At 30.1% G+C, this 23,564-nt stretch overlaps 1 protein-coding gene across 2 annotated transcripts in view; it reads left to right on the top strand.

The window, feature by feature from the left end:
• The window catches only part of LOC142324261 (mitogen-activated protein kinase 1), a 466,575-nt gene extending 443,469 nt beyond the window's left edge, over positions 1-23,106 (top strand). For both annotated transcript variants that reach the window (XM_075365137.1, XM_075365138.1), the window contains 6 exons: positions 4,881-5,015; positions 6,251-6,367; positions 13,656-13,823; positions 17,871-18,059; positions 18,710-18,830; positions 22,817-23,106. In XM_075365137.1, coding sequence (XP_075221252.1) covers positions 4,881-5,015; positions 6,251-6,367; positions 13,656-13,823; positions 17,871-18,059; positions 18,710-18,829 — 729 coding nt within the window. In that variant the 3' untranslated portion in view covers position 18,830; positions 22,817-23,106. The remainder of the gene's footprint in view (positions 1-4,880; positions 5,016-6,250; positions 6,368-13,655; positions 13,824-17,870; positions 18,060-18,709; positions 18,831-22,816) is intronic.
• The last annotated feature ends 458 nt before the right edge of the window (positions 23,107-23,564 follow it).

Raw genomic sequence — 23,564 nt, 5'->3', positions numbered from 1 at the left:
ATAAGTGCCTGAATTTGTATGGTGATTATGTTGAAAAGTAGTATTTAGTCCCTCTTTCACATGTATATAATAAAAAGTTTTTCTTGTACTTGGTTTTTTAAAATTCCAAAACGTTCCTTACTTTCTGAATAGCCCTCGTAAATAAATAAAAATGGAATTAAAATTTATAAAATAAAATTTATTCGAACTCTAAGGGACAATACAGCACACTGCACAACAGAATAGTCTACTGAACTCATGATGTGATGAACTTGGGCTGTCAGGTGGTGATGTCATAGAGTTTGTGATATAAAGCTGTTTCTGGCAAACAAGCAATTTTAAAAAAAAACCTACTCTGTTTAACCTTTCTCAGTTTATATAATTTTCATTTTTCCAATCTGTACTCCTTTAATGAATATCTAATCAGTAAAATTTTGAAAAATTTACATTGAAAATGCATTTTAGTACTCATTAAAATGTATTAAAGGCTTAGAAAATCCTTTTAATCAGTTTTTTTCATTAAAAATAGTACATTTTTTAAATTAAGTCAGACAAGATAATAAATGTTTAAACTTAATTTATTGTATTTTGTTGAAATATTTTTTATCTACATTGTCAATAGAATTTGTTGCAGTTACTATTTTTTGACAAATTTAAAAATTTGTTCAATTTCCTTGAAAAATCAATAACTAAATAACAATATAAATAAAATAGTTAATGTACATGACAAAGTGATTTACAGTTTATTCATTAAAATCTGCTAGAAATGTCACATTTAGAGCTTATTAATAAAAATAACTCTGTTAAAGTAAATACATCAGAAGGGCAGATTTCTGATTTTAGTTAAGAAAGAAACAGCGTGGCACTGCAGTAATGATTTTTGAAAAAATATTTCTTTTGGTGTTTTAGCTAGCTTTCAGTTTTTTTTTTGTAATTCATGTCATGTTAGTATCATGTGTACTTTTGTAATACTGCAAGATATTCTGTATTGTTCCAATAAACATTGTACTTGTACATTTGTTTTTTCTTCCTCCTTTTCACATAGTTAATTGTAGCTGCATCAGTTGCTTAACAGTGTTACTTGCTGACAACCAACTTTGATATTGTTACCCATAATATATTTGTTTTTGAAGTCATGCTCAAGAAAAAAGAAAAGCTTCAAATTGATCCAAAACAATTAAAACTTCAAAACTGATTTTTGGACACTAACCACTTTTCTTCATATCAGATCACATATTGGATTTTTGCAAAACTAGCTTGAACCTGGAGGTGCTCACAAAAATCTGGTACGACTTCAAACATGATATTTTGAATTTGAATCATTGCGAAACCAGCTCGCACCTGGTGGTGCTCTTAGAAATCTGATGTTGGTTACAAACTTGATGTTTTCAGACCATTGGGAAAGCAACTTGCATCTGTTGGTATTATCAAAAATTAATTTTTTTTGTCCAGTAGAACAAAAAAAAGCAAAAACTGTTCTCAAAAACCAAGTTTTTTGCCTCTAATTCTGATTCCTGTGAACTGATTTACTTTAAAATCAATAGAGTTCTGTTCGCAATAGGTTTACATCACCCCACTAAGTTTCATGAAAATCGGTCACGATTTACATCCAGTAGAATGGATAAAAAATCTTATTTATACATATGTTTAGAAACATTGCAGAATCCAAAATGTTCATGAAAATGTCCAAAATGTTCAGATTCCAAAATTTAAAGTAAAGTTGGTCCGTTCCCCCTGACTACCCCGTAGAAAATTTGACTGGGCAAAGTAGCAGTTTCCAAAAATTCTTTGGAAATCCGCTAAAAACAATACATTGGTAGATTTAGTGAGAAATTTATAAAAGTAAATCTCATAGTTGTACACAAATAGATGTAGGCAAAACCAACAGGTCATTTAAGGAAATATTTTTAGGGTATATAACAACCTATAAAAAAAATACAAATATTGTAGAACATTTATATGTAAATAAACATAAAATAACAATTTTGGAATAATCTTAAATTTTAAAAATTAGATTATTTAAAAAATATTATATTAAATTAATTTAAAACCATAAATGATCTGATGAATAAATAAAATACGTACAAAAGGATATTTTTAAACTTGGAAGTTAAAAGATATTGAATTTGAAATAGCTTAGTAGCATAATTATATCACTCCACATTCAAAGAAGGAGGTTTTTTATTATGTATCTGTTGTATCACTAATAATATTGTAATAACCGAGAAAGGATTAGGATCATCTCTTGCTTTTTGTGTTTTGGTTGTGTGACTCATCTGCTCACTTAACATTCATCATCAAATAATTATCTGCTTGAGTTAGGTCCTCTGTACCCAGCCAAACGTTTGAGCTTCTAATAGTTCCCATTTCAGTTTAGATTGCCTATAATTTTCACTCAATCTGGTCTGTCTTTTCTGGATTTTTATTGACTCTTCTAGTATAATGTTAATCAATTCTTATGTTCCCCTATATATCCTAACTTACCTATCGCTAATTTTTTTGATTTTCATTCACTTTCCTCATTACTTCTTTTCTTTTTTTTTTACTATGTCTGCCCATTTAATTTTCTCCATTATCTTTCCTGCTCACATCTCAAATGCTTCTACTATTTTCCTTTTTCTTAGTGTTCACACTTCTCATCTTGTATAGACAAACAACATTATTCAAGATACTTGGTCCATCTTACTACATTGCAACTATTTATGTTTTGTTAAAAATTGATATTCTTGTTTTTAGCAAATTTCCAAAGAATTTGGAAATCACTATTGCACGTAGGCATGTTTATTTAAATATATATAAATGTATTAGATTTTTTGTCTGCTGTATTTAATCCAAATCCTAACCGAGTTTGACAAAACTTTGTGGGGTGATTTAAACCTATTGGGAGTAGTGGCTTATTGATTTTCAAGTGAATCAGTTCACAGGAACCAGAGTTAGAGCCAAAAACAGGGTTTGGGTGCATTTCAGTTTTTTTTTTGTTCTACTAAGCACAGTTTTTAAATTTCCTTTTATTTTTTAAGAATATATTAGTTTAAGAGATAAGACTGGTTTGATGTTTATTAACTGTTCTATACAATGCCTACGTAGCACTGCTGAAGTGTACAAAATAATTATATTTATACTGTCATAAGTAATATTTAAATAAATTATAATGTATACTAAATTAAATGTTTAACTAGAAATAATTTTTTTGATTAAATTCTGATATCCTAAATGAGAAACTTAAATAATTGAACAGTAATACAATAAATACTATTTTTTTTTAGCTGATTTCCAAAGAATTTGTAGAAATCGCTACTGCAACTTGTCAGATTTTCTAAGGGGGTGTTGGAAGGGAGGAGGACCAGCTTTTCGTTATGTTTTGGTGTCTCCTGAACACAGTTATGCAATGTTTATATACATGTGTTTGTATGTAGGTATGTATGTATAAGAGTTTATTGTCCGTTCTACCAGATGCAAATCTTACCATTTTGACAAAACTTAGGGGGTGATGTAAACCTATTGGGAATAGAGCCCTATTGATCTTCAAACAAATCGGTTCAAAGGAACTAGAGTTAGAGCTAAAAAAGTGGGAGTTTTGTTTTCAAAGTTAACTAAAACCAGAAATCCATCGTCTGACACACTTACTGTGACAGTTTTATTATTTTATGTTTTTACACCTGATTAATGTGAACTGTGAACTGAACTGTTTTATGTCTTCAGTTCAACCTTCTTTTGCATAGACAGTCTTTGTAACTAATTGTCTCCTTTCTCATTACTTTGGGTTTTCTAACATTCATTTTCAAACTACATCGTCATAGTTTATATTTAGATTTAAAAATGAAGTTTATTATTTGCAGTGCATTTTTTAGATTATAAAAAAGCTTCATTATATTACCTAAAGCATGAAAAGATTTTTTTGGCCCATATTTTTTAAATTATTTTGCTAAGTATTAGAAAATATTTTTAAACTTTTTTTTAAATTTTTCACTTGATACCAAAAGTTTCACTCTAGATAACAAAGTTCACATGTGTATTTGATATTTGGATCATAATTTACTTATATCAGGAAATAAAAAAGCAATTATTTCAAAGACTATAACTAAAAAACAAAGAATCTCTAAATTGTGTTTTTGACTGTATTGAGTTTTCTGTACTACTTCCTACACTGACCTTTCTTTCTGGATCACCTTATGTACATGAAGGAGGTTTGTTCAAAAAGTAAGTAAAAGTCATGGGAATTTCATTGATAGGTGGTTGTACCATCAGTAAAACCTAATACATCATTCTTTGTATGTTGTACAGTTTGTATGCTGTAACTGTTTAAGTCAGTCATTGTATATTTTTGCCATTTTTGTAATGAGTGATTTACCCAAGCAACATATAAGAATGAAATTTTATGTGTATTTATCAAAACATGATGTGTTGATGCAAGCATACAATAAAACTTGTTTTAATTGTACTCAGCATTTTGAATGGTTTGGATGGTTTAATGAGGTGTGAATCAGTTAATAATAATGATAATGATTTGGGCTCAGGAGTTCTGCCATGAGATGCCTTTTGTTCTACAATAGTTAAAGAACTTATGAATTCTAATCACAGTTTAATTTATTATTATTGCATCATGATGCAATGTAACAAAGCTTTTTTTTTATTCATGATGAAAAATTTTCAGGAACTTGCTGACTTAGGATAATTTATCAAAAAAGAATACAATATTAGTAAAATTCTGTTGAAAATTTGTTTTGATTGCAAACAATCACTTTATAGAGGTTTCTTTACTGATTGTTATAGTCAGTTAATTGTTGAGAAGGAAATTTACAAATACAGTAAAGTTATAACCTAATACATCCAGTTAAGTGTTGTGTAGTGTAATGTTGTACAGTTAATGTTGTATTTAATTATTTGTTTGCTTGTTTCAGAGACTCAGTAATGATCACATCTGCTATTTCCTTTATCAAATACTACGGGGTTTGAAATATATTCATTCAGCAAATGTACTTCACAGAGACCTGAAACCTAGTAATTTACTTCTTAATACGACTTGTGACCTCAAGGTACTATATTTACCAATCGTATTAAATTTAATTGAAATTTAACTCCACTCTATAATTACATGATTGATCTAATTTGAAATTTTTTCATATGTACAGTTGATATGTATGTTGGTTATTTTTTGTTATTGTGTAAAAGTTAAAGCAGTATTAATATTTTATGTTAACTTCTTTCCATGAAAGAATATTTTTGTTACTTTAATATTATGTATTACAACTTTTCGAAAGATTACCATACCATTGTAAATTATGAAGGTACATTGTATACTTGTTTAATTTTCAGCTTATTTTAAGCATTTGTATTCTTTAGGTGACCTGCCATGAGATAATATTGGAAATATTATAACCATTCTTAAGAAGAACAGTCATTTTACATCAGGTTTACTTAAAAAGTGGACAAAAAATGGATTCCTGTAGGAATCCATTTTTGGAGTCCACTCCAAAAAAAACTCCATTTCTTGGAAATGGAGTCCTGTGTTATCTTACTGGTGATTTCATGACTGATAAAATTTATTTGTGTCAAAATACTTAAGCTTTGTGATGTTTCCACTCACTTAAATGAAAAATGTTGTAACTGTTTTAAGGAGTTTTTTTGTAATGACTTCAATGAAAAATTGACAGAGGAAAATACCCCAGAGTGTATTTCTTTGATTTATGTTTTGGTATACATACACTTTGCATTGTAATATATACTTCAGAATAATATAACGTTTTTATAATAACCTTTTGAAGTGGAATGCAGTCTACCTATTTTTCCCTCATTGCAGGAGTGATTTATCAAGGACAGAGCATTCTGAGTCATAATCCATAATTTCTTTTTAATAAACATTTCCCTTCAATTTTAATGGATTTATAGTTTTTCATTTTATTTTTCAAAAAACTCTCTAAATTATATTAATACACTATTCATTAATACACTAAAAGTTCTTGTTTATTATATTTAGGAGAACAGAGTTTCAGAATCCACAAATTATGTGCTTGTAAATGGTTAAGTTAACTTCACTAACCAAGTTAAGCATTTATGAGATAATTTTCTCAGAAACACATTTAAAATTTTTTATATTTATTCATTTGATAGTGTATTCAATCAAATTTTATATAAATCATGTTCATAAAATTACACATTAAACTGTTAGTGAGGTATAAAATACAATCTTATTTCAGTTAATGTTTTTGATTTCTGTTAGAATTATGTAATCCTTTCTCTTCTATAGTATGTTTTTTTTTTATATATATAGATTTGTGATTTTGGTTTGGCGAGGGTAGCTGATCCTGATCATGATCACACAGGATTTTTGACAGAGTATGTTGCTACACGATGGTACAGAGCACCTGAAATAATGTTGAATTCAAAGGTTAGTATTATTATACCAAACAACTTAGTGTTATAGTGGAACCACTGAAGAAACTATGGTATGTTCTGTAACTGAATTTCTGTTCTTTTTACTGGCATGTTTGTATAATTCTATTGTGAGTGAAAAGAAATCAAACAAATTTAAAAAAAATAGGAGAAAAAAATATTAAATAAAATTATCTTCAGAGAACAGTGTTATGAGGTGCAGTTCAAAAGTAAGGGCCAATAAGTTATAAATAGCAATTGGCAACACTGATTGATTCAAGCAATTGCAGTAACATTAAGTGATCTGTTGGGTATGTAATTGCCACATTGCCGTCAGTTCATTGTTATTTGCCTTTGCAAGATTGTGTGTAAAATTCATCATCAGTTGTGTGTAACATATGGGCTTACTGCAGTGAGTAAAGGAAAAATGAAGTAGTGGTATCATGAGTTCAAGAAAGGTTGTTCAAATGTTCACAATGAACAGAGAAGTACCAGGCCTGGTGCGTGAATGCAGAAGTGATAGAAAATCATCACTTTATGATTAGCAATCTTATTCTAGAAATTCCAGAAGTTTCAGACGATATTGTTGAGAATCATGACTGACACTCTAGGTTACTGTAAACTGTGTGCACAATAGGTGCTGAGAATGTTGACAAGTCAAGTGCTCACAAAGTTTGCAAAATGACGTCTGCACATGCTTTTCTTGACTGCTTTAACCTTGAGAGAGAAACCTTTTTTCCATATCAACACTAGTGACGAAACGTGGATTTCATACATCAGTGCTGAGATGAAACAACAATAAATGCAGTGGCATTTTTTGTATTTTTATTTAGTTCTGCTTCACCTAAACCAAAAAAATTCAAACAAGCCCAGCTTCGAAAAAATCAAGGCAACTACATTCTGGATCCACAAAGGTGTGCTTTTGATTGATTTCATGGAACTTGGAACATCAATCACATCACTAGTTTCTTGTGAAATACTTTCTAAACTTGTCTTGCCATTCAAAGGCGATGTCGATGAATGCTGAGATTAGTAATAGCTCTTCACGATAATGCATGTCCACACATGCTGCATGCACAGCAGAAACAATTCAAAAATTTGAATGGGAGATTTTTTATTATCCCCGTACAGTCCTGATCTCATGCCCAGTGACTACCATCTCTTCTTATGCGTCAAAAACTGGCTTCCATCTCAATGATTTCAGGAAAGTGAAAGTTGAAAATCTTGGTGCAAAATGGCTTCAATCCCAGATGGCAGAATTTTTTGCAGTGGATTTGAAGAAACATGTTTCATGATATCAAAAGTGTTTGGAACGAAATGGTTATTATGAAGAAAAATAAATATGTTAATATTTGAAGCCATTAATAAATTTCTCATTTTCTTACCTATCACCCCTTACTTTTGAACTGCACCTTGAATACTGAACTTTAGATTAATTGGATGTAGCTACATTAATTTCATATCCATAACAAAGTAGTGTAACTAATTTGAAGCATAGTTACCAGTAATCAGTGAGTTGTGTTGGTCTTTATTGTAAATATTTAAGATTTAGAATTTAAGTATAACTTTAAAAGTTATTTTTTTCCTTTAATTCTTTTTGATTTGTTTTTATGAATTATGTTTTGTTATGTTATGTTTTGTTAATAATTATGTTTTGTGAGACACCCTGTGTGTCTCACAAAACAAGGAAAGATTTTGTACAGAATCTTATCCTGAGAAAATCTATGTAAATGTTAACAGAATATGAAGAAGAGAGTTGACTTTTATCAGACTGTTTTAAATATAAAACAGACTGAAACTTGGCAGAAAAATACTGTATAATAATTTTAAACAAAAATAAGAATCATTTTGTTGCAACATTTCTTCTTTTTTTTTTACTGTCAATTTAATGAATTTATTGTATATGAAACCTAAAAACTTGTTTTATAAGTAACTTTTCAAAATTAATAGCATATAGATTTGGAATCTATTTGGTTTTATTAAATTTTTCAGTTGAAAAATCATATGAAACCTTCAAATTGTATTCCTTAAGTTCAAAGAATTTCAATATGGTTTCATTTTACTCTTTGAGTTGAAATCAGGCTGACATTTTTCACAACCTTTAACTCAAAAACTAAGCTTTTTCAGATTTATGATTATTTGATTTTTTTTTATTTTCACTGGTAGAATATCTTTCAGTTTCTTGAGTTTCTTGATTTTACCTTATATATTTATGTATATTTTTTAGAGTTATATTGGTAAAACAAATAAATTGACCATTTATTTGTTTCTCTGAACTTATTTTAGTGCCTGTAAAATGGAAAATCAACTTAACTTATGAACATGATATTTTTAACTAACATAAAATAACAAATATAGAAAATAATTTAGGACACTTGAGTTCTCAGCAGTAATGGTAATAAAAATAATATAGATTAAAAAAATAATAAGAAAAATATAACACTCCAAAATTTAAATTCATTCATAACATGATGAGCCATCAAATAGATTATGAATATGGCAATTTATTTAAGTTTGAACTATCTTGAATATATTTATTTTATATTCTGAGGCTGGGGTCTGAGACCATACAATTTTTCTGCCATAAGCTACAATTTTCTTTATATTTTTCCTTTTGTGCACTAATATTATTTTTGCATAAGTTATAATTTATTATAAATCAATATGAAGATGATGTAGTTATTGAAAGGATTCAATGAAAGGTGGTGTAAGTTCTGGAAGAATTGGTGAGTTCTGTTTTATTACTGTATTAGGTTGGTTTATTTAATAAATTTATTATTGATAATCATTTAAATGGAATGTATATGAGGAGAAGGGTATTTGATAAGTCTACACAAAAATATGACAGTTTTTTGAGGACATTTTTTTTCAATTCTCAAGATAATCTTCTGCATTTTGCTGAAGAGTGGAGCTGGTGCATTCATTGTCTTCGTAAAAAGAAACTTCTTTGTCAGATAGATTGCCTTTCTCTTTATTTCCTCATTTAGAGATGTTGCTCCATGCATAATGTTGTCCAGTTATTGTTTGACTCTTCAAAAATTCAATGATTATGCTATGAGCATACCAAAAGATAGTGACTCATCACCTTTTCTGGTGATGGAATGGGTCTCACCTTCTTTGGAGCAAGTTTCCTGACTACATACAACCCACTATTTTTTACTGTTCCTTGGTTTCAGATTGGTAGTATTGTATCCAGGTTTCATCAGCTGTTATGAATACAAAACATCCTCTTGATTATATTGAAACAGTCCCAAACCAAGCTTAAAGATGTTTATTTGTTCATACTTTTGATTACTTGTGAGCAAATGCAGCACCCATTGAAGACAATTTTTTCACTTGTAACTATTTGTGCAAATTATAATGCACCCTTTCATTAGAGATTCTCGCACACTTTTAAGCATTTGCCCAGCATCACCACGTCATGAATTTTTTCAATGTTCTCAGTAGTTATAATCCCAACAGCCTATTTGGAACATTGATTGTTGATTGTGCGCATGACTTATCTGAAAATAACCAAACCATTTGTAAACTGTTGTAATCAATGGACTTTTTTTGTGAGGAGGGGGAATACCAGTTACATACGCCCTATAAGGAGCAGTGTCAGACTCACCACAGGTTCCGCAAGGTGTTAATTAAAGTGCGTATATGTTCCTGCGCCCTATCAACTAAACCTAAACCCCCTCACCAACGCCCCAGTCCTGGGCCAGACCGGCATTGAAGCATTACCACAGTCCCGATGGGAGCCTTCAGATTCAGTCCCTGTACATCATCAGCATTCCTGATCCATGCAAGCGCGGATCAGCGAACAGCTCAGCAGGGAGCTGTTCTTCACACTTTTGTTCTCCAGTGGTGCTCTTCTGCCTCTCTCACTTTTCCCAGAAACTATCATTCCACTGGCGACACTGTAAAAATCCTACCGAGTACCTAGCTCAGCCAGCCAGCATTCCAGTTCTCTCTTCTATTTCCTTTGTACTGAGAATATTTGGTACCATACTTGATACCAGTTCCTATTGTCTAGTTTCTTTCATCATAAATTATATCACATCTTCTGGTGTCAAGCTGGCTAGTTTAGGCGAGACTCTAAAAGCATTCCATCTGCCACAAACAAAGAACACATATTCCAGAGTACCTTCTGCTCCATAATGTATACAGTCAGGTGAGGATCTTCTTATGAACCTGTTTAGGTATGCCTCAAATTCCCTGTGGCCCGAGAGGAACTGCGTGAGGAAGTATGACACCCCCCACAACCCCTCCGGACACAGGGTTCAAGTCGGGGAATCAGATGACTGGTTCATGCTCGTTTAGTTAGGCTTCCCAGGACGCCTGCCATTCTTCCAGCATTATTTGGTTTGCCTGCTTCTTGGGAACCCCATTGTGAATTTTGCAAATCAAATTAATCCTGAGGCTGATCGGTGGCACACTGGCTATTACTCCAACTGCTTCCCTGGATACTGCCAATATGCCATAGTTGATGTGATCACCAGTCTACGCTGGAATCACTGTAAAAGCCGACAGCTCCTCTTAATTTCTCAAACTAACCTCCAGGCCAGGGCCGCATATAACAGTACAGATGTTGCTACTGATAAAATAAGCTTCCTTACACCTGCTCTTGGTTCAGACTTTGTCGGCATCAGTTTCCTTAGAGCAGTCATGGTCCTCTCAACGTTTGCAACAGTCTCCCTGGCATGGGTACTAAATTTCCTGGATCTCTCCAAGAGTACCCCTAAGTACTTAACTACCTTATCCTACTTTATTATTTGTCCATCTACTACAACAGCCATATCCCTCAGTTTCTGTCGGCCAACTATTGGCAACACCACCGTCTTGTTAGGAGCCAGCTCCATTCCCCTTTTTCTGAGCCAGCCTCTGACTTTCTTTATAGTGTCATTGGCCAACTCTTCAACAGTCCTTTGTGTTTTCAGCCACCAACAGGGTCAAATTGTCAGCCTACGCGACCATCTCAGAGCCCCCTGGTAACTCCATGCACAGAAGGCTATCATACACCACATTCCTAAATATTGGCCCAAGAACCAAATATTGGCCCACCAAATATATTAAAGTATTCCTGTCCTTCCTCTGTATCCACCAGTAGAGTTCATTCATGCAGATACCTGTTGATGACTGCCAACAAGTATCTGCTTACACCTTTTGCTCGCAATGCATCCAACACCACACACCATGGAATGCTATTAAATGCATTCTGTATGTCCAGGAAAATTAGCACAGGAATTTGTCTTTTCCTCCTTGTTCAGGTGGTCTTGTTCGCAGCCCATTGCATCACGTAGTTAATAGCATCAACAGTAGAGCACCCCTGGATGAAGCTGTACTGATTCTCTGAGAAACCACCGGAGAGCTCTGTCTCCTCCAGTATCTGTCTAGCAATCATCTGTTCGTACAGTTTTCCTATTGAATTATAAAAGATATATAGGTCTGTAATTCTTATTCTCTTCATCCGGTTTCCAGGTTTAGGGACCAGGACTAACCTTGCAACTTTCCAGTTGTAGGGGAAGTCTCTCCTTCCAAAAGCCACGTTCAGCACCTCCAACAGGGCCCAGACATGGCACTCTGCCAATCTTCTTATTACTGACCCCAGCACCCCATCTGGACCTGGGCTTTTCTTTTTATTGATCTTTTTCGTCGCTAACTGTAACTCCCCTAGAGAGAACTTGTGTACTTCATCATGAGCATCTCAGTCCACTCCTTTTCCACAGTACAGAAAATGGATACTATCGCACTCTTTGTCTGCTCCCTAGACAAGCAGGGGAGCTGTCTACCCAGCTTCTTAGTTGCTATCTGGAAGCCTCTTCTCCAGGGGTCGGAATCCAAGTCAGAAATTAATTTATTCCAAGCATCTGATTTTGATTTTTTAATCACAGCGCTTAGTTTCTTCCTCACCATAACGTTTATCAGCTTGGCTTTATCTTTATTTTAAAAAGCCAGGCTTTTTTGTAGTTTTACCTTTCAGAATGTAATGTTTGATAATCACATGAAATTCTCTTTCATACATTTTTTCACAAACCTTAATATTTGATCAATTCAAGTGACTACTAATAACAAAATTATGATTGTGTCTGATTGAAACTTGATGTGTGGTCCAACAAGAGATGCGGGGAAACTAAGAATAACCCCAACAATGTAAAATGAACATCATCTCTTGACTGCATGGATGTAAAAGAATACTTCAGGAAATTTATTTAAATTCTTCTTTATGTTTTGGGCCAGTACCAGCTATGACTATACTGGTCTTTCCAGCCCTTCTTGGATTACCTACAATTGGATTTTCTACCTATACTATTCAATCTATCAACTTACCTTCTAATAGATTTATCCATGTAACTGTTTTTTTTCATCATTTATTTTTTACATTTGGTCTGTCAAATTTTTTCCATAACTTTTAATTCTCTCACTAAAATTGAAAATATCTAATTAATCTCTGTATTTACAATATAAAACTAATAGTGCAATGAATCTTTTTTAGATTGCTTAATAAGACTTTACATTTCCATTCTATACAGAAAAATTGAAACTTATGCTGTTTTATAAAATTTTATTAAGGTTTCTCTTTATACTTTACTTCTCAAATCTCTTCTGTTAGTACTACTGTTATTATTAAATCTTTCAATTTTACCTAATAAAAGTAGTGGGATGATTTGCCACGAATCAAAATTTCACATCCCAGATATATTCAGTACTTGTTCCAGTGTAGTATTTCATTATAATTTTTGATCTTATTAAATCCTTGTCAATTTTTCTAGCATTTGCAACAAGTTGTACGTAAGATATTACGTATATATACATGTATATATATTTTTTTCAGCAAATGTTTTCTTTTGGGCTATGATCTTAAATCAACAGACTCAATGGATATCATTATTTTTATAATTATATTAGTAATTTCTAAAAATATTCAGGTAAAAAAAAAGTAATTTAATATACGTTCATAAAAATTGATAGATTAATATTTACAGGTATTTGTAATTTAAATAATATATTATTTAAATTTATTAATTTAAAATTTGTGTTGTCTTTTCATAAAATATTTTTCAACTTTTTTGGATCTTGTCCACATTTTTTACTTATTTGTTAATAGTTTCGGTTTTCAATTGGAATTGTAGAAAATATAGATTTTGTAATTTTGTGGGAGTACTGTTAATTTTTAACAATACAATGCAGTTGAAAATACAAAAATTAAAAGATTAATGCTTATTTATCTCTTTAATATTTTTAATTTTAAAAATAGAAATATTTGTATTATGAATGCTACTGTAAGTTACAATATTCTGAATTGTTTTACTTACTTTCAGGGTTATACAAAATCAATTGATATCTGGTCAGTTGGATGTATATTGGCTGAAATGTTATCTAACAGGCCAATATTCCCTGGTAAACATTATTTGGATCAATTGAATCATATTCTTGGAGTTCTTGGCTCACCATCATCTGAAGATTTGGAATGCATTATTAATGACAAGGTAATTTTTACTCTATTATGTTGATCATTCTTTAGAACAGTCATAGTTGTTTCATCCTGTTTCTATAACTACATTAAGGAACAAATTAATCTGAATATAATTTGTTTTTTCAAGATAAAATTAATTTTTACTAGAAAATATGTACAATAATGAAATTTATTAAAATGTATTATTTATGTCACAATTTTGCTGTTATTAGTTAATTTATCCTTTTTGACATCAACTCTACCAACGTAGAGCTGTTACTTTTTTTCATTTTGAAACCGAACACATATACTGTACAGAAGTAATTAACTTAATATGGCTTATGTCATATTTTATGTTATTTCACTAAAACTCATAAATTTTTAATATCTCATAAATATAGGAAAGTTTCTTCTTGCTCAGCTGCAATTCTTGAATTCTATTGTTTTTTAAGACATCTTATCACTTTCTTGGATGTTTGCCATGAGACAAGGTTCTATTGGAAGTTAAAAAGATTTTTGATCTTCTGATTAAGTGAGAACAACCATTTTTTCAATTTTTGTATTTTTGATTACGTTTTTCATTATTCCCTCTATTGAAAAGTGTATCCTTCATGTGCGTAAAACAACCCCAGAACATTTTTTAATTTTGCATTTAGGTGGTTGCAAATTAGTATGCTAACAAAACTTTCTAATCTGCTGACTTTCAAACTGAGGATACTCTCTTGCCTTATATAAAAAAAAAATGACGAGAAAATAATCAAATTCTTCCACCTCTCAATGGTCCTGTTATCCACCAGAATCTTGGGTAACAATGTAGAATTAATTTCATTTTTATTTATTTACTAGTAAATGACCTTGAATAAGAGTGATTTCCTTCTTACATCTTTGTTTTCCTTGTCTGTTTGTGAGAAAGGAATCTTCTACCCTAAACCTGCTTGATATTTCATTAATAGTATCTGAACCAATCAGTTCATTGATTGGGAATTTTTCTTTGAATAATGGATATTTACTGTAGAGTAGTAACTCATTTTACATGCTTTCATGAGGATTATATATATTATATTAGATGAAAAGAACAAAATACAAATTTTTGCTATAAATACATTAAAAATATAAATGTTTTATTTATATTTATAATATATTATTTTTATATTTTTATTTTTTTTAAATTGAGTTACTTTTTAATGTTACACTCAATTAAAATAGCAGCTTTTAGTGGTAAGTAGAATTTTTTTTTGTTATTGGTTTTTGAGGGTTTATTTGTTTTCTATTTATTTCAGTAACTGTCTACAATAGGAGGATACATATAAAATTCGGTGTATTTTCTTAAACTGTGTTTTTTCTCAGAATTTTAATTTTGGATATATATTTTTATTTGATCTTAATGTATTAAAAAAATTAATTTATGTAGTTATGAATTATTTCACCTGCTTAAGGAAATGTGACTGATGTGAATTTACATAAGAAACTCAACAGATCATTTAAAATAACATTTTTGGAGCATATGAAGTCATAAGAAATCAAAATGTAATATCTAATATAGCAGAGTAGCAGAGGAGTTTTTAAACACACTATAAATTGTGTAAAATGAAAGATTAAAAAGTTTTGAAATAAATGACAACATGTAGGAAATTAGAGAAAAATCTAATTTATAAATTAATTTAGTTTAATAAATTTAATAATAATTTAAATTTAGTAATTTTTAACAATTTAATATTTTAAAATTATTAAATTTATAATTTAAAGATAAAACCAAATTAATTAATTCACAGGTAGATTGTAAGGGGGATTTTTTTTTTTTAATTAGCAGAAAAGGAATAGTAGGTGCTGCCTATATTAACTGTAACACTAATAATTTAATTACAATTATATAAATAATTTGATAAAGTAACAAAGTTTTTTAAATGTAAAATTTAATTTTCTTATTTGCAAAATGCTGATTATAACGGTTCTTTAAAAACTTTATTCATCAGAAAGTACATAGGATCAAAAAGGTGATAAATAGTTTGAAAAGTTATCATTGTAAAATTTTGTTTAATGTTGGGGGTCCTTGACTGTTATTTTTAATTTTAGGAATGTTTTGACAATTTTTGAGATGAATAATTTGTTAAAAATTAATAGACGTGGGTAATTAAATATTAAATAAATACACATTCTTTGAAGAATATAAGTGTTTATATTTATTGTAATTTTATGTTTTAATGGTAACATTTTAATTCAGAATTTTATTGTAAAATTCCTATTATTGTCAATTTGTAAGGATAAGAAAGGCATTTTGGTATGCACTCCTCTAGGAATTAACCACAATCCTTTTGAAAAAAATGTTCTATTTAATAAAATAACATTTTTATTTTAAATTGTAGTTTAAAAATATAAATTGCATTTTTAAAAATATCCAAAAAATGGAAATAAATAAGCAAAACAAAAATTCATTCAGAACATGTTTAGCTGTAGGGCGTATCATTCTGAATTGTAGCAGTAAATTTTCCACAGCTGTTACATGGGGTACTGTACAAGATTAAAATTAATAATTGCCTGTGTTATCAGTAAATGTAAATGCCTGAATTCATATACTTTAAAAAACTCTGTATTGTATAAATTAGATAAAACAGTTAAAGTAGAACATTAAAAAATTGAAGTATTTTTATATTAATGTAAATAAAGAAATACATATTTTATTCTTGGTACATAAAAAAATTATATGAATCGCATCAAGAATGTGTACAAAATTATAAAATAAAAAGTAGAATGATTAAATCATTAATCCATATTAATATTATTATGTCTGTTAAATATTAAAATATTTATTTATATTAATATTAATCCATATTAATCATTTAAAAAATTAACACATGAAATAAAATAAATTCATTAAACATAAAAAATTAGTGAAAAATAATTCCCAATTGTGAAGGTATTATTGAAATTGTTTTGAGCACATATTTATATACATTTTGAAAAGATGCAGAACATTCAGGATTTTTTAAACATTTTTAATTAATATCATTTTAAAATTTATCGATAGTAATATCGTTTCTGTAATAGAAAACCTTTTAATTGTACTTTAAATAAATTAGTGAGAAGATTTTTTATAAGCTGAAGCAGTCCAGTTGTCCGGTTTGATAGAAATAGATTTTGTTATTTTTTAAGAATAAGTAACTGTTCATTTAGCAAAGATTGCACATTCATAAACATAAACACAAGGATAAGTTAACGTATTTCATTATCTTTATATTCATTTACACAAATCATACTTAAAGACATCAGCTAAGATAATGATCTTACAGCCCATTTTTGTATCTTAAAGTTTGTTCTGAATTTCTGAGGGAGCCCTCAGAAATTAAACATAATGACATTATGCTTTAAATGAGAATATAGATAAGCGTAATAAATATTTAATAATCATGACAAGTTTACTGTTTTATTAAGATGCTTTAAAGCAAAACAATTCAGTTTTAAATTTGTTACAAATGAAATCAGTTTTTCATTATTCCAAGAGAACTTGTCATGTAATAAAACACCCAGAAATTTTGCTTTATGGTCAGCAAAATACTGTTGTCATTAATGGGATTTTATCTGTGTGATCAGCATTGTTACATATTCCTGAGAAGAACAGTGCAGTAGTTTTATTCATATTTAAACTTTGTTACAAATGCATCCAGTGAATAATTTTTTTAACTACTGTCGTAAAATTTTTAATACCTTTTAAATGATTGAATTCAGATATAGATACAGTTGTGCCTACATCTAACCTGAAGAGGGTTGTAATGATTGGTTCAATATTTTGAGGCAGGTCAGTAATAAACAATAAGAAAAGTAAGGGAATGAGAACACTTCTCTGAGGCTCTCAGCGTTCTACATTGATTACAAGAACAGTTCAAATCTTTCTTCAATATGAATGTGGTTACCTAATTTCACCCATAACAACTGAAAATAATACCATTTAAGATTGATGAATGTTAATTAATAATCATAAATTATTAAAGATGTGTGATGTAAGATATTTGTATTGTTCTTTTACAATATATATATATATATATATATAATAGTGATAAATATTGACTTTATAAATTATTTTTAGGCAAGGAGCTACTTACAGTCTTTACCATTTAAACCAAAAGTACCATGGACAAAACTTTTTCCTAATGCAGATCCTAAAGCACTGGATCTACTTGATAAGATGTTGACATTTAATCCTCATAAACGTATTGGAGTCGAAGATGCTTTAGCACATCCTTATTTAGAACAGTACTATGACCCTGCAGATGAGGTAATTTATTATTAATATTATTACTATTTGTTGATTACTAAATTATTATTTTTTATTATTAAATCATAAGATTTATGTTTTTAAAAATATGATTCTATCCGATTATTTGTAATTCTATTTCATGTACCACTTGATAAAAGTATATTAATAATACATTTCTCTAGCTTATGTTATCAGTTGTGATTAACTGGAGTATATTACATAGTTACTATTTTAAGAAAAGGTATAAGATTTTGGTAACAACACCTCTAGTATCTATACAACACCTGTGATGAAAACTGAAGCTGTTTTAACTTTATTGTGTGTATTTATAAATATGAATTTTTTATAAAAAGTTGTTTTAAAGATGGCAGTCGTCATGGTGGAGTAGTAGCAGTTTCAGCTTGTACCCAAAGATCCTTGTTTAAAATCCTGGTCTTCATATTTCTTATATATTATTAAACTTCATTACATATTCCTATGCACAAGCTTTGAAGTTATTTGTTTAATTAATAATAGAAATAACATACAAAAAACTGTATTTATGCTTCAATCCAAATTATTAAAAAAGTCGATGTCCAGACTTTTCTTTATTATTCAGATGTTGTATGATTTAAGTTAATAGTTAGGGATATTTGTAATAAATATGCTGTTTTTTTGTATTTTTACAGCCTGTAGCTGAAGAACCATTTCGGTTTTCTATGGAACTGGATGATCTGCCCAAAGAAACTTTAAAGAAATATATATTTGAAGAAACAGCGATATTTAAACAAAAGGATCCAAATATCTAGTGTAAGTTGAATAATTTCTAGACAGTATGAATCGCTGGCCTTCATGGCACAAGTGGTAGCACCTCGGCCTTTCACCCAGAGGTCCTGGATTCAAATCCTGGTCAGGCATGGCATTTTTCACACATGCTACAAAGCATTCATCTCATTCTCTGCAGAAAAAATGCTTAACTCCAGACCCGGAGGTTAAACACAAAAAAAAAGAAGACAGTATGTCTCATTTTATTTTATTTTTAAATTAACTGACTGATCTTATTCTAGAATTCTGCCTGTTTCCTGTTGAATTGAATGAATACCAAAGTGCTTTAGTCGCACTGCTTTTTTTTTTTTTTGTAGAATGAAGAGATAAATTTGGTACATATACTGGCAAACACTACAATATCATCTTTGACTAATTGTACCTTCATCCCTTACATACAAAAAAAATAATCCAAATAGTGATTCAGAGATGGTTATCTCCATAACACGGTAAATAATAATTATTCCAGTGAAATTACTGCAAAATAAAAATTAAAAAAAATAATTTCATAACAAAACTTACCTTATAAACTGTAGCCTTTGTATAATTATAGTTGTTTCATGGGAAGTCTACAATTTGCTAGTAATTCATTCTCATGTTACAAAGAGTTCAAAAATAAGGGTCAATTGGAAACAAAATGAGAATAGTTGAAAAAATGTAAAATTTATTAATGGTTTCAAATACTTACCTTTTTACTCTGTTTTTCTACATCACCATTTCATTCCAAACACTTTTGATATCATGAAACAAGCTTCTTCAAACCCACTGCATAAAATTTTGCTGCCTGGGATTGTAGCCACTTTTGCATGGAGATTTTCAACTCTTCACATTCCTTGAATCATTGAAATGTAAGCCAGTTTTTGAGGTGTAGGAAGAGATGGGCGTGAGATCAGGGGATGATCAAATATCTCCCATCCGAATTTTTGAATTATTTTTGTTGTGCATGCAGCTGTGCGATATTGTGAAGAAGAACAATTCCTAATCTCAGAATTCCTCATCATATGTTTTAAGTGGCATGATGCAGTTTAGAAAGTGCTTCACAGTAAAGTTGTGATGTGTAGATGTTACAGGTTCCATGAAATCAATCAAAAGCACACATCCTTTTGGTCCCGAAATACAATTGCCATGATTTTCCTTCAAAACTTGGCTTGTTTGAGTTTTCTCGGTCTAGGTGAACTGAAATGATGCCACTGCATGTTTCGTCTGTTGTTTCATCTCAGCATTGAATATGAAATTTATGTTTTGTCACCAGTGACGATGTGGGAAAAAAATTTGTTTCACTTGTGGTTAAAGTGGTTGAGAAAAGCATATGCAGATGTCATTCTATGATCTTTGTTAGCACTTATCAAGATTTTCAGCATCTATCAGGCTCACAGTTTATGATAGCCCAGAGTCATCTTTGAGACTTCTGGGAATTTTTGAAAAAGATTGCTAATCGTAAAGCGACAATTTTCTCTCATTTTGCATTCACACATTGAATGAGATATTTGATCTATACACTAGGCCTGCTATTGCTTTGTTTGTTGTGAACATTTGAACAGCCTTCTTTAAACTCATGATACCATTGCTTCACTTTTCCTTCACTCATTGCAGTAGGCCCATATGTTTCACACAAGTGATGGTGAATTTCAGGAGCATTATGTCTTCCTGCATTTAGAAATCTAATTGCTGATTGAACTTCACAACTGGTGGTATTTGTTATTACCATACTTATTTTAACTTACTTCTTGCAAAGGTAAACAACATTGTAACTGCAATGTGGCAGTTACAAGCCCAACAGACCACTTAAAGCTAGTGCAAATGTGCGAATCAATCATTGTTGCCAATCGCTATTTATAACTCATCAGCCTTTATTTTTGAACCACATCTGATATGTTTTTGCAGATTCATTTTTCATCTTTGGTTACAATATAAATAAGAAATTCATCACCCTTTTTCCTATATTGATCAATAAGTATCAAGACTGACATTTGATTTCAAAGTGTAATGTTTCCTTTTGCTTATCTTCTTCAGGCAATTGTTGAGGAACAATACGGCATAGATTTTTTTATACTCAGGATGTACGTGAACAATTTTATGTAGGAGAGACCTTGAAAAACAGAAATAGAGCTTTGTAATCCTCTGAAAATGAATCAACTAGCCTTATAAATTTCACTGTCTTCTTATTTCACCAGTTCTCTAGTAAAAAGATAGGTCATCATGTTGAACATTCATTCTTTCTTTATTGGACATTAAATACTTTTTAATTTATTTATAAACATCCACAATGTATTTAAAAATTGGATCGGAATTTGATTTTCACAATCAGTAGGAATTTCAATTTTCTTATTGTATTTTAAAATGTGAGAATGTGCCTATGAAAACAATGAATAATGTATTTGCAATTATAAAACTTAACTGATTGAGCTACTTGGTATCGACTGACTTTATTGACTGCATTGTTGCTGGTATGTCCCCCAGCTTCTATAACACGAGTGCTATGTGCAAATATTCTTTGGTTTTTGAATGACCCTTATTAATAGAAAATGAGATAGCATTTAATAGGTGTTGGGTAAAGTTAAAAAATAAAAAAAACACACAGCTAGTATTTGCCAAAAGAAATTGGACTTTAATGAAAACAAATTAATATAAGTTAATTATTATAACCTTAAAAACTACTTAATACATCAGCTGAAATCAGCGTCTGAACAATGATAGTTAAATGAAAAAATACATGAGTACACGCTTCTAAATACAGATTTTGACAATATACGTTTTTGACGAAGCCTGAAAGAGAACATGAAACACCTTAATTTTAATTATAACTTTAGAAAAATATAACACCCATAAACATAGTGTGTCTGAAAAACTATTGCATTGCTGACAAATGCTGTAATATTGAAAAATTAGGAATGAACAAATGTCATTAACTTAGAAACATCAATTACAGTAAATCTTAATTGGCACTGGCCTTTCCTGATTTGTGAACCACAAACTTAACATTAAATAATGTAAAATGTAATTCTAGTTTAACGTAGAAAAGGACACAATAAATTACAGTACAAAAGAGTTAATTACAATATAATCACACTGAACTTAATTGAGCACATGAAATAGGTTGCAGCTGAACAATGACAGCCTTCTGTAAGTAACCTGTCGTGACTGTACTAAAGTGAAATTGAAACTTGAACGGCATAGGTATGATGAACTGAATGTTCCACAAATTTGAATGATAACATAATGGTTTAACGTAATGAGTAATGAAAAACTGAACTTGCCTGTAGCACACAAATATTTGCCAGAGATGAACTCGTAACAGCAAGTACAGAAGAATACCTATGTAGTCCTGGGCGTAGTCCGCACGGTGAATCAGGAATACAGAGGTGTGATGTGGTTTAGTGGTAGAATGAGGCATGGAATCTCAGATGTGTAGTGATGAGTTTGAGATTCTGCTTGAAGGTGAATGTTACCACAAAGTATGCAGGAGAGTATGGCCATAGGCGACTGCACTGGGGAGATGTTGGATCTACTCTGCCGAAAAGATGGCGAAAGAAAACGGGGGTAACCAGATCCAGGTAGTGGACAGGAGAGTGTGTGTATGTATTAGTAAGGGGACGAAAAAATAACGGGTGTATGAAAAGGGTAGTCAGAAATACCTCGATAGAAGAATGGACGCGGTCGCTAAGGATGACGGTGGGAGGGTCGAACACAAGAACAATAATAGAAACAGGTGGACTTTACAGACCCAGAAATACGAAACAAAGTGAGATTTAAACATTCCTTGTAACAAAACAACGGGACCCACCCTAGCTTGGAATTCGTAGAAAATAACGGAAAACTTTATGCCAGAATGGCGTAAACAATAGGTAATATTTTATTTTACGCCTACAGTATTGAAGAAAGGACATCACTTAATAGAGATGGTAATGTTTAAGTTAAAATGTTTTTAAATTTTAATTTTAAGAAAAATAATTTACTTTTGTTTGTTACAGGTGACGATAGAAGGTGATGAAGTTTACTGGTAAATTATTTTTATTATCATTAATAACAATATTATTGTAATTCTTATCAGTATTTATCATCTTTGTTAATGCATACTTTTAATGTATATGTATTTTTTATTTATGCAAAAAAAAAGTTATGTGATTTTCATTTTTTATTTACTTATAAATACTACAATCAGATGTCACTTTAGAAATGTGCTAAGGAATTAGCCTCATATAAGTTTTTGTTCATTTATTTCTTAAATATTTTAATCTCATTTCTAATTAATTTTTAGTTGTACAGCTCAACGTTAATTATTTAAAAAAAGATTTCTTTTTAAATGTATGGTATATTGTCATTTAAATAATTGTAAATATAATAATTTATAAATTTATTATTTATAATAGATATTATTATAAATAATAATATTTATTGCCATTTAAATAATATAATAGTGGTTTTATTTTACTGGTTGATAATATACTTTTTTCTTTATAGTTTAATACTTGACATCTTATTGTAAATATTTTTTATGTTTATTATTTTTCTTTTTAATTTGATTCTTTTATTTAAAAAGTAACAGTAAAATATTCTATGTGTTTTGAACTTATACTACAAATGTTACTTCTATTACTACTTCTCTCTGTGTCTTTAACTGTGACAACTTTTTGAATTAATTCTAATAATTATTACATACTCAATTTATTAATTAATAATAACTTAATTTGTTGTTATTGTTATTGTTGTTATATACAT

The sequence above is a fragment of the Lycorma delicatula genome, chromosome 4 (assembly GCF_047948215.1).
Source record: "Lycorma delicatula isolate Av1 chromosome 4, ASM4794821v1, whole genome shotgun sequence".
Classification (NCBI taxonomy): Eukaryota; Metazoa; Arthropoda; class Insecta; order Hemiptera; family Fulgoridae; genus Lycorma; species Lycorma delicatula.
This window is presented reverse-complemented; position numbering and strand designations above follow the sequence as displayed.